The following is a 19,747-nucleotide window of genomic DNA, read 5'->3' on the forward strand; positions in this document are numbered from 1 at the left end:
ATCTAAAACAATTTCTAGATCTTTATTAAATATCTTTTTAAATGGGGGCGGGGTACAATTTTTTAGTAATTATTATTTTAAGCATTTTTTAAAAAAAAATACCGTTGATTATGTGTTCATGTTTTAAAGCTGCATTCTCACAGATTGAACGTTTTGACAACTTTTTATTTTTTTGTCTTGTAACGAGCCATTTTTTGCAAAAATCCATGGAAACCAGTTATATAAAACTGCTGACAAAAAATTAGATCGCAGATTTTTATGTTTCCATTCAAAAATTGATGTTTTATGCATTTTTCTAAAACCGTTAGTAACGGTTTAAGCCATAAAACATTAATTTTCGAACGGAAATATGAAAATCCACGATCTGATTTTTTGTCAGCAATCTTATATTATTATGCTGGTGCCCTAGTATTATTGTTTTTGTGTCGTTTGAAAAGTTCGATGTGAGACAGAATTCAATACAGAAAGAAATATTCGAAAAAAAAACGTTTCTGACCATGAAATATTGTAAAATAGTTAAGGATCACGGACACTACATACATGACAAAATCCACAACTATCTAAAATTCTTATATATAAATATATATTTACTAGTATTTTTAATTTCACATCTAAATATAGTATAAGTTAAGTCGAACTACGTTGGCTCGAACTCGCTTGGCTCGATTTCCCTCGAACAAAGGACCGATTGTTTTGATACTAAATGTAATCATTCCCGATTGACTCGAATTTCCAGAGGCTTGAGGTAATTTCGCCAGCGAGGCTCGACTGTATGATCACGTCATACAGTCCACTTATGCATTCCACGTGCAATATTATTTTGTGAAAGATGCTTTCCTTGGAGCAATATTTTCCGTGTAAACGCATTCTATCGTGCAAAATATTTTTGTAAAAATGCCTTCTATCGTGCAATATTTTTTGTGTACAACTCCTCCTATCGTGCAATTTTTTAATGTAAAATTCCTTCTATCGTGCAATAAACCTTTATGTAAAATTCCTTTTATCGTGCAATATATTTCAGCGTAAAATGCCATCTATCGATCAAATTTTTTTATGTAAAATTCCTTCTATCGTGCAATAGTTTTGATGTAAATACCTTCTATCGTGCAATATATATAATAAATGTGCCCCTTCTTCTGTATATAAAGTTGATCGGTCCGTATATCAATGTATTTTAACAAAAATCCAGTTTTTATGACGTCAGCTGTCCATATCATGTTTTGGCCTGTCCCGACCTCGCCCCAAAAATATGAAAATGGACCGCTGACGTCATACAATATGAACCGCTGACGCCATAAAACCGGTGAGTGCTGCTTGTAATTTGCACAACGACATTTTTTTGTTCGCAAGTTAACATTATAGATTTGTTCAATAAAGCACATCAAAGACACTTTAAAATTATAAAGTGGTAAAAAAGCGTTCGGTATAATATAAGAAATATAACACACCACTTCGGGCCATATGACATTATAAGGACTGGCCAGTCAGCCCCCGAAAGTGAATTTCTTAAGTGTAAAATGCCTTCTATCGTGCAATATTTTTTATGTAAAATTCTTTCTATCGTGCAATAATTTTGTCTTCAATTACTTCTATCGTGCAATATAAGTTGTGTTACCTGAACCAATGTTCCACCGACGAGAGCAATCATAAACGCCACAAATACAGCCAGTCCACCGAACGCCACCACTGCAATAAATTAAATACAGTTTGAATCAAGTCTCAATTCAGACGCGCAAAATGCGTCCGAGTTATGGATCACAAGTTTGCTTTCTGAAAATATTACACAACAGAATATGAAAAATGAATGAATTATTCTAAAGAAAATTCGTTAAATTAATATTTTCTATTTGACAAAGAGACACCGCTACTCGTTTTGACGTTGTTTGTTTTAAATAAAATAATAAGTGTGATCATTCTTAAATGATAAAGTCCAATAAACTATATACATGTAAGTGTGATCATCCTTGAACGATAAAGTCCAATAAACTATATAAGTGTGATCATCCTTGAATGATAAAGTCCAATAAACTTTATAATGTGCTAGTATTAAACGATACCAATTAATATGTTACCAGAAAGTTTGGAGATTACTGTGGCCTTGAATTCAGACATAGGTTTGGTGTGTGGCTTGACTAAGTCGGTCCAGAATAAAGCTGACAAACTGCTCAGTCCAGATGACAGTGTGCTGAAAGAGTATTATCCGATTCCAATTAAAATATTAATTACTATGATACTGTATACAATATAATATTGTATTTATTATGCGAAGGCTATCAAGTTGGTTATGTCTTCGAAACAATGAAAATACATCATTGGAACAAAGATAAGTGGCCGCGCCCACACTTCACTGGTTTTCGTTTTATATTTGTACTTTGAACAGTAACACTGAACGTGAGGAATTTAGAATGGCCTTGATTGAAACCGTCCATTGACAGCAAAGTGAAAAGTGTGACACTGGCATCGGTGCAGGGTGATACAGGAATCCACGTGAATTTCACGTGAAATCCACTCGAAAAGTGAAATACACTCGGGACGCATTCATTTTAATTAATTAATAAAATTTATCGTATACATATTGGAATATGCTTCTTATCGCACTGTCCCTTAGCACTGACAGCAACTTTAACACCGACACGGTGTTATAGTTTTACAAATCATCATGACATCATTGATACCGAAGGACTTGGAAATAAGCAGCCACAGAGTATGCACTTAACCCGAGCTATATAAAAATCATATTACAAAAGACACACTAACAATGATTAATAACAAAACGAGTATACAATTAACCTGAGAGAGGCACTGAACAGTGAGGCCATGAAGAGGCCCGGCATTCCTTTGAAGCCCTGGAAGATGTCCATCACCATGTACGGGACGATCTAAAACGAACAAGATATAACAGGCTAGTCCAATTGCATAATCATTCTCGGCTGCTGCTTATAAAATATTTCCACTTTTTCGTTGAAATAGAGCACTATTGGCTGTATTCGATTCAAGATAAAACTGTTATGTTAGTGTCTATTAATAGAGTAATAAATCTCTACCCATTAATATAAACACTGAAAGGGCATTTTTTTAATACCAATGCATATCTGCCAGAATCCAAATATTATATTTCTAACATATTGTGATCTTGTGACGAACCATTTAGTTGAATCGGAGAAACCAATAACAGTGTGTGTATACCACGTGATAAATACGTCATTTATGTAATTGTCCAAGGTCAAAGTTATGTTATGTACAGGGAAGTCGAACTAGTATGGATTGAAGGAAAACAAACACCGTTTGAATGAAAAACGGGCATTTATTAAAATGCCATAAATATTGCTGATAAATACGTCATATATGCTATGTCGGAAGGCAACATTTTGCTTAAAATGAGGACTCAAAACAAAGATAACTTTTCTTTTACTACACCATTTTAAATGAAACAAAGGGCAGTCTATGCCTCTTAAAGAGCCCCGCCTTCGGTCTTTTACCAGAGTTTGATTGAGAGTTTAGTTTCTTAAAACACTTCGACAAACCTTTTCACAATACGGCCGTCTGACGGAGCACTGTCAAAACATTATTTTGGAAACAGGTTTGTCGAAGTGTTTTAAGAAACTAAACTCTCAATCAAACTCTGGTAAAAGACCGAAGGCGGGGCTCCGAGGGGGCGTAGACTGCGCTATGTTTCATTTAAAATAGTGAAGAAATAGTGAAGTTATCTTTGTTTAAAGTATTTATTCGAAGCATAATATTGCTTTCCGGCGTAGCTTTCTGACGGAATTTATCACGTGGTATATACACACTGAATAACTGTAGAGTGCTTAACACTAACAGACCTATCTTCAACGAGTGATATGGCTTTTTACTTGATTAGGATTGGTGATTTGTTTGGATTTCAATGGGTCACATCCGATGACGTCATAATAGGCGTACGCGATTATTCCTTCTATCCCTGCCAATGTCAAGGACAGGAAGAATCCTGGAGCAACCAACATCAACACTCTGCAAGGAAAATATATATCTTGAGTATTTTTCAACAACATGAACGAGTCTATGTAATAGTTAAATGACATGAAGTAAGATCTTAATAATTAAGGGCGGAGCGAGCGTAGCGAACGGTTTTTTAATTATTAAGATATAACTTCTGGTCATCTAACTGACTCAGAATACAACCTCATCGAGTGACACATTGTAAACGCAACATCTAACGCAGTGAATTTGTATTTGATAAGTGACAGTAGGCGGGTCTTCAAACACCCGCGAATGTTGAAATTTTTAATGGTTAAGCCTAGTACTTAATGGATGCCTTTCTTCATTTCCATTGGCTAAGAGTGTAGGTGGTATTCTAATTCTAGCATGCGTTAATTTAAACGATCTGCTAAACAATATTCGAAAGTGTCTCAAGCAAGAAACTCACAAATTTTGAATTAATGACCAGCGCGGTATTCAATACTGGTCTCAATTTGATGTAAGAACGATGTAGCTAATCGGACTGCTTGATATAAATGACGGACCTATGTTGAACCGTTATTTTTAAACAAATTAATTCGCCACATATGTGAATATTTCATACGAATTCATCACACAAGTGTGACAAATACGTACGAAAATGTCAAAGTACTAAAAGAGAAACGTTTGCGCCCTCTATCTTAACCACATCTAAGTTCTAACTAATTTTTCACAACCCTGACAGCTCTTTACCAGCCGCCATCACTTTGATTGAATATCAGTTGGCAAGTGTAGCCTTACTCCTTCGTTTAATATTTGTACCGGATCTGTTAAGTCAGTTATGGCCCTTAAAATAATTCGATTACTTACAGTTGATGTAATTTATTGTTCTGAATAATAACCATGATCCTGCATAAAGCTGAAATGCTTTGCATAAAGAAGACACGTAAAGTTCGTCATACGCAGCTTGTTTTGTATGTATTAATATTGATACCAATAAAAGTCATCAAAACGCACATTGATCAAATGTTCAGCCACGATGATACCAGAGTCCAAGAATGCTCTTTGAGAAAATATTTTTTATAAATGAAATGGAACAGATGCAAGTTAACGAATATTAATTGGGCAGATGACTAGTATATATTCATGGGAAGAAGGGAGGTTGCTGGTAGATTTGGGTAGATGTAAAATATATATGGACAGATGGTATTCTGCCCGTATTATCATCCCAAAAAAAATTGTTTTAAAAAAGAGAGATTACAGACACTATATTGTTATATATAGTACACTCAACAATATAATAATGAAATAGCGTTACTTAATCCGGATACCTTGTAAGGATCAAGGCCACTTTTGCAAACTGATATTCAATCGAAGTTACAGCGGCTGGTAAAGAGCCATCGGTAAGTAAATAAATGAACGATAAAAGGGTTGTGAAAATTTTACATAAGGCAAACAATCGGTCCATAAAATAAAAGTTTTGAATATTGTTACGCTTTGGTTCCACTGGTTTATTGTAAGGCGCGTTTGTTGTGGAGCGTGTGTTACATGTGGTTGCCAAACTTCTGTTCGCTCGCTAAGTTCAAATTCGGAATTCGAGTGTTCAGGCCGATATCCGATTAGGGTTATGCGGTAAAAATAGCTACAAATAGTTACAGTTTTGTTTTATTAAGATTTTTTTTTTAAAAGTGTTCTTTCAATGCCAAAAATATCTGGTCAAGCGATTACATTGGTTACATCAGTTTCCATCGAAAAAATATTTTTACCAAAAAAAAATCAATGCTACCCCGGTTACATTGGTTACATCTGTTTCATAGAAAATGTTCACAAAGTTCCTACTCGTAAATCGAGTTTACAGGTCGCTATCTGATCAGAGTTATACGGTTACAATAGATACAATAAGTAACAGCAGCATTTTTCAAATCTTCGAAAAAGTGTGTACTTTTCTATGTCAAGTATATGGTTACACGGTTACATTGGTTACATCGGGTTACATCGACTTTTTCAAAGTCAAAATAAGCACGATTGTCGCCCTACATGTACTTCCTTCTCGCTATACCGAATTAACGGCTACAGATAAAAAAAATTTAATTCTTTATAGATTCTCGTCTGGATTTTCCGAAAAGATGGTGCGGTTGGGCGTTGCTAAACATATAATCACTGTACAAATATGAAAGCTGCATCAGACAGAGCAATACAATATGTCCCCATGATTCTCTGGTAGGCATAAACTGTTGTTTTGGAATGCGTGACGTTTTCGTTTGACCAATATTTTACATATGTTTCTTCTTGTTGTTTTACATGTGAATTATACGTTTTTGCCTTGAAGGATGATAAAGGTACTGAATTTTCACAATTTTCAAAAGATTCTGAACGTCGTAATAGCAGAAAATGAACGTCATATAAAACATTTGCCGTCAATTTCGACGAGTAAGTTCCAGTGTCATAAATCAATGGATCCGTATGATGTATACTTAAATAAAACGTTGAGATCTGTAGTTGATATATATATATATATATTTAGTTTCTAAAAAAAGTGAGACGTTTGCTGAATTGACAAGGCGTGAAAATGGTATCATATTTTGCGAATCACCCTGTATTTGCCACACGTGTATGAGGAATTCGTAAGAATTTTCAACATATGGCGAATTCGTATGTGCAGATATAACGGTTCAAATAAATGTAGCCAATAATATATGACCAGAAAATTGACTTAAGTTGCATAATGAATACCACCATTGGACACCGCAGTAAAGTATAGAACATGTTGATGAATAATAAGCGTTGCCATTACTTCCTGGCGTCCCGTATGGTCGGAGTGGAGCTAATTCTCTGTATGGAGGATTGATTGAACACGAGACCGAACCCCCGGATAATACTTCCTACGAACAGGTTCCAGAACGTATGGCGGATGGTCGGATCCGTGTCGAAACTGAAACACAAAATGAATGTGTGGTTTTTGAAGTGTACGTTACTAATGGCTGTATGCGCATCTGATCTAATACAATGGTGAATCGATCAATGTGCATAAGCTGTTGATTTTTACCGCTGCATGTTCAAGTTTTATCTTAATTCAGCTGAAAAATAGTTGTGACATTGTGTCATGGATGACTTATGTAAAAGATGCTGTGATTAATCCTCAACTTTGGGACTTTTACATTTTCTCACATGTCGGACATTTGTACAAGTTCACTTTTGTTTAAGAGAAACACCGACCACGTTTTCATTCCAAAGTACTTTTTCATCGGACATTTTAAACCTGATACACTCTTACTTTTAATTATCATATACATTAAAACACATCCGTATATGTGAGCAGGGATTTCAGAAACTCTTTACTGACTTTCAACCAATTGAATCAAGTCTTACTTGAAGAGATTGAGTCTTCCCTTATCGATGGCGATTTCCCATGTTTTCCCCACTCCTCCGATACGCATTGTCCCCTGAAACAGTAGCAATACTTTCATGCTGATATGTATACAATACCACGCTTCCAACATGAATGAAGCAACGCCATTGGTCCAGGACTGGTCACGCGGTGACCAAATACTTTTCCATATTGGGTCACTAAATAATAACGTTTATAAATGGCGTCAATTTTCAGATTCTGATGAATAAATGAGCCATTTCCAATAAATTGTTCAATACAAACGGGTTGTCGACTTGATATATACGTTGCGGGGTAAGTAGGTGACCCGATTTGGGGTATACGTATACGGGGCGCAGGAAACCATATGCTTTCCACTGCCCCGTATATCCCATATATGGTCACCTACTAACCTCGTAACATATTTTGCAATGGTTAACGAACTAGTTTACATAACCAATCTTGCACTTATAGTTACGGAGCTGCGTTCTGCATATTAAGTAGATTGGCTAACGTATGTGATGAGTATTCATAGAATGTTGTGCGGTTAATATAGTGCGAATAAGCTGCGTTTTTGCGTAATTACGCATTTTAAATCATAGACAACGCAATTATTTTAATATCGACAAGTTACAAAACGCAATATTAATAGCAAAATACGCAAATATTTTCAAAATGAACGCATACGGAGTCAAAATAAATACATGAAAATTTCTTTGTTTACATTTTGGCCGCGGCCAGTGATCTAGATGCTATCGGTGAAAAATATAACCTGGGTCATCGGATATGGACAGGTTTATTCCGCTGAAATAAACCCGGAGAACTCAGCAAAACCAGGGGAAAGCATTGATCCAATACAATTAAATGGTCATTTGGCATAAGATATCAAACCAAAATGTTTAAAATTAAATTGTTATAGTTCATTTTATCCCACGACCAGTCTGTTTGCCGATTTTAATTCATTCATTAGTATATTTTTATAAATATAATAATTTTTTGAATTATCCTAAAATCAGCCGCTTCTGAGACTTTTTTTAAAAAAGTGTCAAAATTGACAAGCTGTGAGAGTGCAGCTTTAATATGTTCCGCAAACAGTTTTACCTAAAAGACATAATTTTAACAAAATATATTGTCTTAATCATTATACACCCCTTCCGTTGCCATTTTTCATGGTTTTTAAGCATGCATGCAAGACAACATAAATTCATAACATAAAGCAGACTTGCTATACTAAGCACGAGGATTTTCTTATCATTGACACACCATTGAAAAAATAGTTAGTTGAATAAAGTGCTATAATATGACCGTTCGAATAAGGTTCTATTATATGACCTTCGTGCGTTCGTGCTATATTAAATCATGTCTCAGTCTGTGTAGATGTAAACGTGCTTATTTGAATTTTTTTCTTGATATCGATATGTTTATTTTTTTTGAAAGAACATATACCTATCTTATACTTGCACAGGCACAGACGTTACGTTTTATGTGGCTAAATCAGACGAGGATCAGATGTACACAGGGGCATACTAGTAGTATTTCAGTAATAATACAAAGTATTTAATATTTATACAACTATGTGGGTAATTACATTCGAAGGTAAGATCCTTATCTTGCCAACATCAAAGCTGAAAGAGTCCCAGTATGGAACTACTTTATTTTTACGACGCACAAAAGAGTTCCAGCGAACATATTCATTTATTTAACTATATTTTGTTTAACTAAGGTGGTGAAGAAAGCATCAACCATGGCCACTCGAGTAAGAAAGGTTCATCCCAACCCTCGCGCATGATGTTCTGCGGAAACTCGGTAAAGCTCGTTTCCGAAAAAAATCTCCGGTCGAGTTGGTATGAACCTATTTTACACTCTCGGCCATTGAAGATACTTATAATCTTTTCTTCGTTTTCATTACCCACAAAGTCGTTGCACAAATCGTTCGATGATGCAGATAGAGTAAGAAAAATATGAAAACAACAATCTTACAATAAATATGACGTAAGCGGGGAACGTGACGTCATATGTTTCCTATAAAACCCATCTCTGTCAGGCGCGGTCCATAAACTAGAGCAATATGTACCTTAATAAGGACTGCGAAGAATCCCGTGAACATGACGACGCACTGGAAAACATCCGTCCATATCACAGCTTTTAGACCGCCCTAAAATGAAATATGTACAAGTAAAAAACAAGTTATGGTGGGTGACAATATGACAGTACCTCTTGCTGGTGTAATCGGTACATTTAAAGGGATGATTTAAATGGTAATGAAAATTGATATATGTCATGATCTATGAATTTTTCATAGTATCCAGGGGTGGATCCAGGATTTGACGTCAGAGGGTGCGTAACGCAGGGGTGTAACCCTTTTACTTGCGTTTCTCTCTCAGAACCGATAGTTTGGTTTAGGAGTATTGGCAGGAGGATGGGGGGTTGGGGTACTGCCCCAGGAATATTTTAACAATTTCTAGTCCGAAACGGTGCATTTTGGGCGTATTGTATTACTCCTTTTCCTCTATATTGAATTAAAAGTAAACTACGACAATTTTATTGAGGTGGGGGGCATGGTGCGTTCCCGTGGATTCGCTATTGTTTTCATTAACCTTTTTCATGCGCAAATACTACAATAGGTTGTATTGCACAAGAAAGACATTTGTGATATTTCAAATCTTCTAATTTTTACCTTGCAGAACATAAGAGGTTTTAGTAAAACATCTGCTATAGGAATATATGTCATGATGCGAACATGCAAGAGAAAATTTGAGTCTTCCGGGCCGGGTCGTTGGTAAAGCTTCTGACTTGAGCCGGGTTAGATTCCCAGACTTGTCAAAACTTTTCTGAGTCTGTTAAATTTGAAGTCCATCGTGGAACATTGGCTTCATTGGCGCATGAGCTCAATTGAGAAGTGTAATGAATCGAGAGAGGCAGACTAGTTATATCTCATCCAGTTTGGGAATTCGGGGACAAATTCCAGGACTGAGGAAACCTGCAGATTACTTTACCTAGTCTGTGATATTTTAAGTCTAACGTGGGACATTGGCGATATTTGGGCGCTGAGATTTATTCTGAATGGTGAGGGCCATACTAGTAATATATAATCCGGTTGGGGAATTTGGGGACGAATTGTGGGACAGAGGGGGATGTGTTTCACTGTTTTGAGTCACACATGTCAGAATGAATGTGAGTTATCCATGCCGGTAAGCTCGCTTGGTTAAAGCATCTGGGCACCGTTTCAATGAGATATTTTGGGCGTCAACCTTACGCTGATTAAGAATGCCCGGGTTCAACCGCAAGGTTACGTGCAGAATCTATGCGATAAATATCCGTATGATATTCTATTATTGAAACGGAGCCAAAAACGAAGGAACGTCTAGAAAGGTATGATCTTAATCTGTGTTAGAACGGTGCCCAGACTTGCAAGCAGGAATTCTCGGGTTTGATTCCTAGACTGGCCATACACATTTCATAGCCTGTTACATATATATAATTATAAATACTGTGTAACTCTATGGAGTTATATGCATATTTAGTTTCATGCAAAGTTTCCATATTTACAAACTAGAATACTTGTTCCCGTTAAACATGTTCATACAATGGCGGTATAGATGACAGAGGCCAGGGCGACGGAAAAAATGGAAGTCCACTGCGGAAATCCGGTAACTGAAATAAAAAATAATCCGCATTAATCTAAGATAATCGTGTTCCTTAAGATCTTAAGACCCGTGTCACTAAGATATCTTAGTCTGAAACCTTGCGCTACTCAATAGTGCTCCGAGACAACATTAAAGTTACGATATTAATTTCATGATTTTTTTTTGAAAGATAGTTTACGACAAAAACAGGGTAACACCTTGAAATTAGCGATCTTAAGCCCTTCGATCGTTCTTTAAACTGGACACTGGCTTTAAATTCAAGTATTAGTTCAGCCTCAGTTTTATGTTAAAGGCCCATGATCCGATCTAACCGGACTGGGTATATGTATTATCCAAAAAAGTTTATTCGTAAATATAATTGTCAATTATTGGTATCTTATGAAAATCACATTTATTTACACATTATTCTGAATCAGTAGATTTTAATGAGCTATATTTTATTCATATTTCGATGGTCACGTTTTCGTTAAGTCTTGAGCACTCACCGGCTTCGAGAGCAATGGCAGGTCCAAACAGTACAATACCCATGTAGCACGACTGCAACAAATTAAAGATGCACTCTTACTCCCAGATAAGATTTACCAAAATTAATAATATTGTTCTAATATCCAGAAAGGATGAATAATTGTCGAAACCAATGGTTGTTATGAAAGATGCCGAGTTTAATTTGAAAGAAATGAGCATAAAACATGGTATTTCTATCTTATCAGACTATAGTAGACCACAGTAAATCTTTTAGCATTCACCAATCATTTAATAATTTTGCGTTTTTACAAAAACGGTTACAATTTTGTTATCAGTAATTGATATTTTCCATAAACGCATTATTTAGTAAGTAATTAAAGGTTTATCAGTCAAAATTGATGTTTGTTAAACATGTTTATGTATTGATTTTGAATAAGAGTGTCACCCTTAAGTGTTTTAAAGGCGCACAATATGGATTGATGGCAAACATCATATGCATTATCAACTTTAACTCATTTGACTTAATGACAAAAACAAAAACAAAACATCTGATTTAGGTACAGATAAAAACTATTAGTTTTTGTAGATTATTTTCTTTAGTTAGTGGCTATGTGGCCACAAACACCCTAATTCAAAAAGAGCCAATATATCGATAATATTTTGTTTTCTGTACCTTAATAATATAAATGTTTTGTGTTCATCATTTAAATCCAATTAGTTAAACAAGATAATGCATTTGAATTTTTAAAAAATGCATAAACCTATGCTGTGCGCCTTTAATTTTTATTTGTATTTCGGTAATTTTAGAATACTATATCGTTATCCATGCCATGAGTAAAACAAGTTAACATAGTTTAATATTGGTATACAAACATATGGCTTTCAAAAAGATATTCAGTTGAATAAGAATGAGTAACTCTAAAATTATGTCTGCACAGTTCCAATAAAATTGTAAAATGATGTTATATTTGTATATTAAAGGGACTATTGTCTATTAGACTCCGGTAATAAAAAGAAGGCGGGGCTCTTTTAGGGGCATTGACTGTCCTTTGTTTCATTTAAAAATGGTGTAGTAAAAGAAAAGTTATCTTTGTTTCAAGTCTTCATTTTAAGCAAAATGCTGCCTTCCGACGTAGCATAGATGACGTAATTTATCACGTGATATACACACACACTTTTACAGAACGCCTCGTTTCAACGTGGCGCCAATGAGGAAGTATGTTTATGTAGGAACACCATTAACTTACATAGCTTAACATGCCGATCAGGGTGCCCAAGGTTCGCACGTGCCGGGATTCGAATCGCATCTCCAGGTACTAAGGAAAAAAAAATAAAATTATATTTAAACCGGGTACCAGCTATCAATCATTAATGGTGTCGTTACAAATTAATAGAATAGATAATCAAATACATCCACTGTAAAACTGGCTTTGTCAAGCAGTCTTAACCCAAAACTAAATGTGGCTATGTTACAGAAGCCGTCTTCGGTTTTACCCGAGTTATAAGAGAGGTTTACCGAAGTTATAAAAGAGGTTTACCCGAGGTATAAGAGATGTATTATCCGAGGTATAAGAGAGGTTTACCGAAGTTATAACAGAGGTTTGCCCGAGGTAATAGAGAGGTTTATCCGAGGTATAAGGGAGGTTTATCCGAGGTATAAGAGAGGTTTACCGAAGTTAAAACAGAGGTTTGCCCGAGGTATAAGAGAGGTTTACCCGAGGTATAAGAGAGGTTTGCCCGAGGTATAAGAGGGGTTTACCGAAGTTATAAGAGAGGTTTTCCCGAGGTATAAGAGAGGTTTATCCGAGGTATAAGGAGGTTTGCCCGAGGTATACGAATGGTTTACTGAAGTTATAAGAGAGGTTTGCCCGAGGTATGAGAGAGGTTTGCCCGAGGTATAAGAGAGGTTTACCGAAGTTATAAGAGACGTTTGTCCGAGGTATAAGAGAGGTTTATCCGAGGTATAAGAGTGGTTTACCCGAGTTAAAAGAGACGTTTACCGAAGTTATAAGAGAGGTTTGCCCGAGGTATAAGAGAGGTTTACCGAAGTTATAAGAGAGGTTTGCCCGAGGTATAAGAGAGGTTTGCCCGAGGAATAAGAGAGGTCTACCGAAGTTATAAGAGAGGTTTATCCGAGGAATAAGAGAGGTTTATTCGAGGTATAAAAGTGGTTTACCCGAGTTATAAGAGAGGTTGACCGAAGTTATAAGAGAGGTTTTCCCGAGGTATAAGAGAGGTTTGCCCGAGGAATAAGAGAGGTTTACCGAAGTTATAAGAGAGGTTTATCCGAGGAATAAGAGAGGTTTATCCGAGGTATAAGAGTGGTTTACCCGAGTTATAAGAGACGTTTACCGAAGTTATAAGAGAGGTTTGCCCGAGGTATAAGAGAGGTTTACCCGAGGTATAAGAGAGGTTTACCGAAGTTATAAGAGAGGTTTGCCCGAGGTATAAGAGAGGTTTACCCGAGTTATAAGAGACGTTTACCGAAGTTATAAGAGAGGTTTGCCCGAGGTATAAGAGAGGTTTACCCGAGTTATAAGAGACGTTTACCGAAGTTATAAGAGAGGTTTGCCCGAGGTATAAGAGAGGTTTGCCCGAGGTATAAGAGAGGTTTGCCCGAGGTATGAGAGAGGTTTACCGAAGTTATAAGAGAGGTTTGCAAGAGGTATAAGAGAGGTTTGCCCGAGGTATAAGAGAGATTTATCCGAGGTATAAGAGAGGTTTACCCGAGGTATAAGAGAGGTTTGCCCGAGTTATAAGAGACGTTTACCGAAGTTATAAGAGAGGTTTGCCCGAGTTATAAGAAACGTTTACCGAAATTATAAGAGAGGTTTGCCCGAGGTATAAGAGAGGTTTATCCGAGAAGTAAGAGTGGTTTGCCCGAGGTATAAGAGAGGTTTGCCCGAGGTATAAGAGAGGTTTGCCCGAGGTATAAGAGAGGTTTATCCGAGGTGTAAGAGAGGTTTACCCGAGTTATAAGAGACGTTTACCGAAGTTATAAGAGAGGTTTGCCCGAGGTATAAGAGAGGTTTGCCCGAGGTATAAGAGAGGTTTGCCGAAGTTATAAGAGAGGTTTTCCCGAGGTATGAGAGAGGTTTATCCGAGGTATAAGAGAGGTTTGCCCGAGGTATAAGAGAGGTTTGCATGAGGTATAAGAGAGGTTTACCGAAGGTATAAGAGAGGTTTGCCCGAGGTATAAGAGAGGTTTATCCAAGGTATAAGAGAGGTTTTCCCGAGGTATAAGAGAGGTTTACCCGAGGTATAAGAGAGGTTTACCCGAGGTATAAGAGAGGTTTATTTATCCGAGGTATAAGAGTGGTTTGTCCGACTTGTTAGAGAGGTTAACCGAAGTTATAACAGAGATTTATCCGAGGTATAAGAGAGGTTTGCCCGACTTGTAAGAGAGGTTTACCGAAGTTATAACAGAGGTTTGCCCGAGGTATAAGAGAGGTTTATCCGGGGTATAATAGAGGTCTATCCGAGGTATAAGAGAGGTTTATCCGAGGTATAAGAGAGGTTTATCCGAGGTATAAGGGAGGTTTGCCCGACTTGTTTACAAGAGAGGTTTACCCGAGTTATTAGCAAGTTGTAAGAAGTATTTGCCCGAGTTATGAGCAAACTATTAAAGAGGTCTACCCGCTATGTTAGATTAGTTTTCCAGAGACATAAGCGGAGTTATTCGATAGTTATCAGAGAGGTTTACCAGAGTTACTAGAAAAGTTTGCCAAAATTATTTAAGAGGTTTACCCGAGTAACTACAGAGTTATTAGAGAATTAAACCCGAGTTATGAGAGGTTTTCCCGAGTTATCAAAGAGGTTTACTCGAGTTGTAAGGGGATTTACTCGAGCTATCACAGAAGAAAGTTTTACCCGATTTTAGAGAGGTTCACTCGATTTATTAGAGAAGTTTATCCGAGTTTTGAGAGAGGTTAATCCGAGTTTTGAGAGAGGTTTATCTGGGTTATTAGAGAGTTTACCCGAGATGTTAGACAGTTATAACCGAGTTGATAGAAAGGTTTACCTGCGGTGTAAGAGGGGTTATATAAGAGAGGTTGCGAAACCCAACATGTTCATTTAGTTTAAATGTAAAAAAGTTGAAGGCTCAATCGGAACTCCTCGGCCATCTTCCCCATACGATGATCCTCGAGTGTATGCCGTAAAATCAATAAAAACAAAACTGAGATAACTGTATTGCTTGTACGTGTAACTTGTATTACCAGTTCAAACCACAGGGTTCAAACTGATCCACAGTGAATTGTTGCATAATAATCATAGCATAAATCATTCAGATTCCTACGAGTAAAGTCTTTACACTTTACCTCTAAATTGAAATAACTTGTGACGCACTCTTCTTGCAGCGTAGTTAATATTAAAGAAATTCTGACATTGTTAAACGTCCCTATACAACCGAGTTTGTTTCGTTTGAAAATGGCCAAGGTGCTCCGTTCGTTAAATGCCACCTTGAACGTGTACCAGTAGGCCCATTAATACTTCAATAAATCACTTTAATTGTCACGTCTTGCTTTTGAACACATGCCATTTTAGAATTATGTTAGTACACGTACATGGATGACGTAGTGCACAAAAAGTAGTCCTCATGTCCAAGTTCCCGGACAAGTAGCATTTCGCAGTCTCTCTTTTTAAGCTGAACATACACGCACGAACTATGTCGGAAAACTTCAACTACAGCGGTGAATCTGAGTTTAATGATATTCAGTGTGTGTATACCACGTAATAAATTGCGTCATATATGATACGTCGGAAGGCAACAATTTACTTAAACTGAATTCCTTAAATCAAAAATAACTTTTCTTTTTCTACACCATTTTAAATAAAACAAAGGGCAGTCTATGCCGCTTCAAGAGCCCCGCCTTCATTTTATTACCAAAGTTTGATGTGGTGATTAGTTTCACCAAACACTTCGACAAACCTGTTTCCAAAATAATGTTTTGATAGTGCTCCGTAAGACGGCCGTATTGTGAAAAATGTTTCTCGAAGTCTTAAGAAACTGAACTCAATCAAACTCAGGTTAAAAATCGAAGGCGGGACTCCGTTAGCGGTGTAGACTACGCTATTTTTCATTTAAAATGGTGAATTAATAATGAAGTAATCTTTGTTTAAAGTCTTCATTCGAAGCAAAATATTGCCTTCCGACGTAGCATTTATGACGCAATTTATCACATGGTATACACACACTGATATTGGTCATCGGTAACAGGAGATGCAATATATTTTCCATGGTGCATACCTCATATGCGCTGGTGATCCTGAGAGGATGGATGAGGGGCACGACGATTATGATTGACAGGATGTTGGCGATGAAATACCCGACGTTCCCGATCAGCCATTGAAACCCGTAAACATATACCTGAAACAGCAGAACAGATGGTGCATTTAAGTTGTCATACATGGTAAATAAAATAGAATGAAAATATGAACTTGAAATAGTAATGATACTTATTATCATTAGATGAAGTAAATGTATTGATCTTAGAGAACTGTCAACCCCATTTAATTTCCATAAAGCATTTTTAACCCCGATTGTAATTTATACTAAATCAGTGTAGTACTCTATGTAGACACAGTAGGCAACTACAGCGCCAAGAAAAAGAACTTCGTGTTCGAAATCAGATGTTTTCCGATGGGCTTGCCTCATTAATCAAATCTTCCATACATTTATTTTGGTCAATCGGCAGTCTGCGGTTATTGATTTTAATCATGTGAATCGGTACTTTAAACAGTTGCTGGGTTCACTAGACAAAATATAATCCCAAACAAGTCGACATTCCAGGCTCATTCGGTTGGCTAAATGTGTACAACTAGCCCTTAGCCAAAACGTTATTTATAAGTACATGTAAAATGAAACGATTCGACATTAGTATAAATAAATGCTACCGGTTAATCGAGAGAAAAGTACACTCACTCTTCTGGTAAACTTCAGAGGTTTATGGCATAACGTATATAAGGATATGATGTTAATCAGATTCGGAACAAAATAAATTGTTGTTCATATCAAAAAATCTGTTTAAGAGAGTAAATAACAGAAAAGTTCACATTGTTTGAACCACGATTTCTACATATAAAACTTAACTACTACTACAAACTAGTCGAGTAGGATAGAAGATTGTATCAATGTCAAGTATCCATTTATATTCATGAGGTCAATTTTAAGGTAACAAGGTCAGTCAAACACCAATGTCGAGTATACATTTATGTTCATGAGGTATAAATCTAGGTCACAAGGTCAAGTCAAACATCAATGTCAAGTATACATTTATATTCCATGAGGTATCAATCTAGGTCACACGTTCATGTCAAACATCTATGTCCAGTATATATTTATATTCATGGGGTATAAATCTAGGTCACAGGGTCATGTCAAACACCAATGTCAAATATATATTTATATTCATGTGGTATGAATCTAGGTCACAAGGTCATGTCAAACAGCAGTGTCAAATGTATATTCATATTCCATGCGGTATGAATCTAGGTCACAAGGTCATGTCAAACATCAATGTCAAGTATATATTTATACTCATGCGGTGTGAATCTAGGTCACAAGGTCATGTCAAACATCAATATCAAGTATTATTTTTTATCAATGAGGTATAGATCTAGGTCACAAGGTCAAGTCAAACATAAATGTCAAGTAACTATTTATATTCATTAGGTATATAATAGATATAGGTCACAATGTCATGTCAAACATCAATGTCAAGTATATATTTATATTCATGCGGTATGAATCTAGGTCACAAGGCCATGTCAAACATCAATGTCAAGTTACTATTTATATCAATTAGGTATAGATCTAGGTCACAAGGTCAAGTCAAACATCAATGTCAAGTATATATTTATATTCACGAAGCCTTAAATCTGGGTCACAAGGTCAAGGCCAACATCAATGTCAAGTATATATTTATATTCATGCGGTATGAATCTAGGTCATAAGGTCATGCCAAACACCAATGTCAAGTTACAATTTATATCCATGATGTATAGATCTAGGTCACAGGGTCAAGTCAAACATCACTGTCAAGTATATATTTATATGCCATGAGGTATGAATCTAGGGCACAAGGTGATGTCAAACATAAATGTCAAGTAACTCTTTATATTATATAGTGTCGAAAGCTATGTCAAGTTAAACGAAATAATTATTATAGCCGCTTTTCCTGCTTTTTTAAAATTGAACTGGCCAACATGTGGTTATTTCTAAATGAGATTTCAGGCAGAATTGGAAATATATTATAGTCCACATTGACAGTTATCAAGCCATCTGATTGTATTTACAGCGTTTAACATTTAGCGACCAGTCCACATGAAATAGGCACTACTCAAGCCATCTTATTGGACAACAGTCTTGGGCAAGACGCTCCGATTGACCCTTTCAAGCGATAAAACATTGTTTGGGCTTAAAAACGGTCAAACTAAGCATTATTGCAAATGACTAGATGAAATGACAAGATAAAATGGACACAGGATATCTTAAGTCCAGTCCATACGGCTTTTAATAAAACTGTTGCTACCTCAGCTGGTGTTCCCAACATCATAATCGAAGATTCGAAGGACACCATTAACGAAATAGCCACCGGGATTATCGTCATTTGCCGATTGCCCACGAAATATTCCGACGTCGTTCGTTGTTTTCCGCCGGATAACGCATAGTAGAGTCCGATTCCTAACGAAATGGCAATCGTTGCACCGAAGATGACGTAATCGGCAATATGGAATATGTGGTCTGGATTAACCATTTTGAACTAAAAAGTAATAAGATTTATAAATATTTATTAAGTATTTTAGTATTTATTAATACCTATGAATTTGCATCACGATAATAATATAATGTTGTACTTAAAATATTCTTTAATCGTTTTTATTATGATGCTATGGAAACACAGAAGCTAAAGACCCTTTTAAAATTAATCGATTAGTATTTCTTAATGTTCTGGGATAAACAAACACAGCCTTTAAGGTCAGAGTTATGTGATCTGAAAAGTTGAAAATTGAAATTTAAGCTGGAAGTTATTTACCTTTTCCGGTCACTATGTTAAAAAGATGGTTTTCTTCGAAGAACGAAACTCAACACATTAAACAAATCACGAACTCCTCAGTCCTTAAGAACTATTTTTGCATCCATGGTTGAACTTGTTTTGGAAGTTTTATTTGTTTCTTTAATCTGATCTTTTAATAGTAAATCTCTTTTATTTTGATGCTCCTTCAATTAAAATTAAAACTTTGGAAAATTATAACCACTTTTTGAATCTGCATTCAATGTCGTCTGCAAAGTTTACACTTGCACGCGCCAGAATGTACCAGTGTCGTCTGC

General features: G+C 36.2%; 1 protein-coding gene across 1 annotated transcript in view; it reads right to left on the reverse strand.

Annotated features, from left to right (window-relative positions):
- Positions 1–19,747, reverse strand: part of LOC128220457 (sodium-dependent multivitamin transporter-like) — a 29,165-nt gene extending 9,418 nt beyond the window's left edge. Inside the window, exons 1-13 of the mRNA XM_052928864.1 lie at positions 19,452–19,747; positions 18,948–19,178; positions 16,664–16,783; positions 12,663–12,731; positions 11,436–11,487; positions 10,890–10,957; positions 9,378–9,458; positions 7,306–7,379; positions 6,731–6,868; positions 3,855–3,990; positions 2,791–2,879; positions 2,073–2,185; positions 1,616–1,686 (exon numbers count right to left, since the gene is read on the reverse strand). Of these exons, the coding sequence (XP_052784824.1) occupies positions 1,616–1,686; positions 2,073–2,185; positions 2,791–2,879; positions 3,855–3,990; positions 6,731–6,868; positions 7,306–7,379; positions 9,378–9,458; positions 10,890–10,957; positions 11,436–11,487; positions 12,663–12,731; positions 16,664–16,783; positions 18,948–19,172 (1,236 nt within the window). The 5' untranslated portion in view covers positions 19,173–19,178; positions 19,452–19,747. The remainder of the gene's footprint in view (positions 1–1,615; positions 1,687–2,072; positions 2,186–2,790; positions 2,880–3,854; positions 3,991–6,730; positions 6,869–7,305; positions 7,380–9,377; positions 9,459–10,889; positions 10,958–11,435; positions 11,488–12,662; positions 12,732–16,663; positions 16,784–18,947; positions 19,179–19,451) is intronic.

Source organism: Mya arenaria, chromosome 15 (assembly GCF_026914265.1).
Source record: "Mya arenaria isolate MELC-2E11 chromosome 15, ASM2691426v1".
Lineage (NCBI taxonomy): Eukaryota > Metazoa > Mollusca > Bivalvia > Myida > Myidae > Mya > Mya arenaria.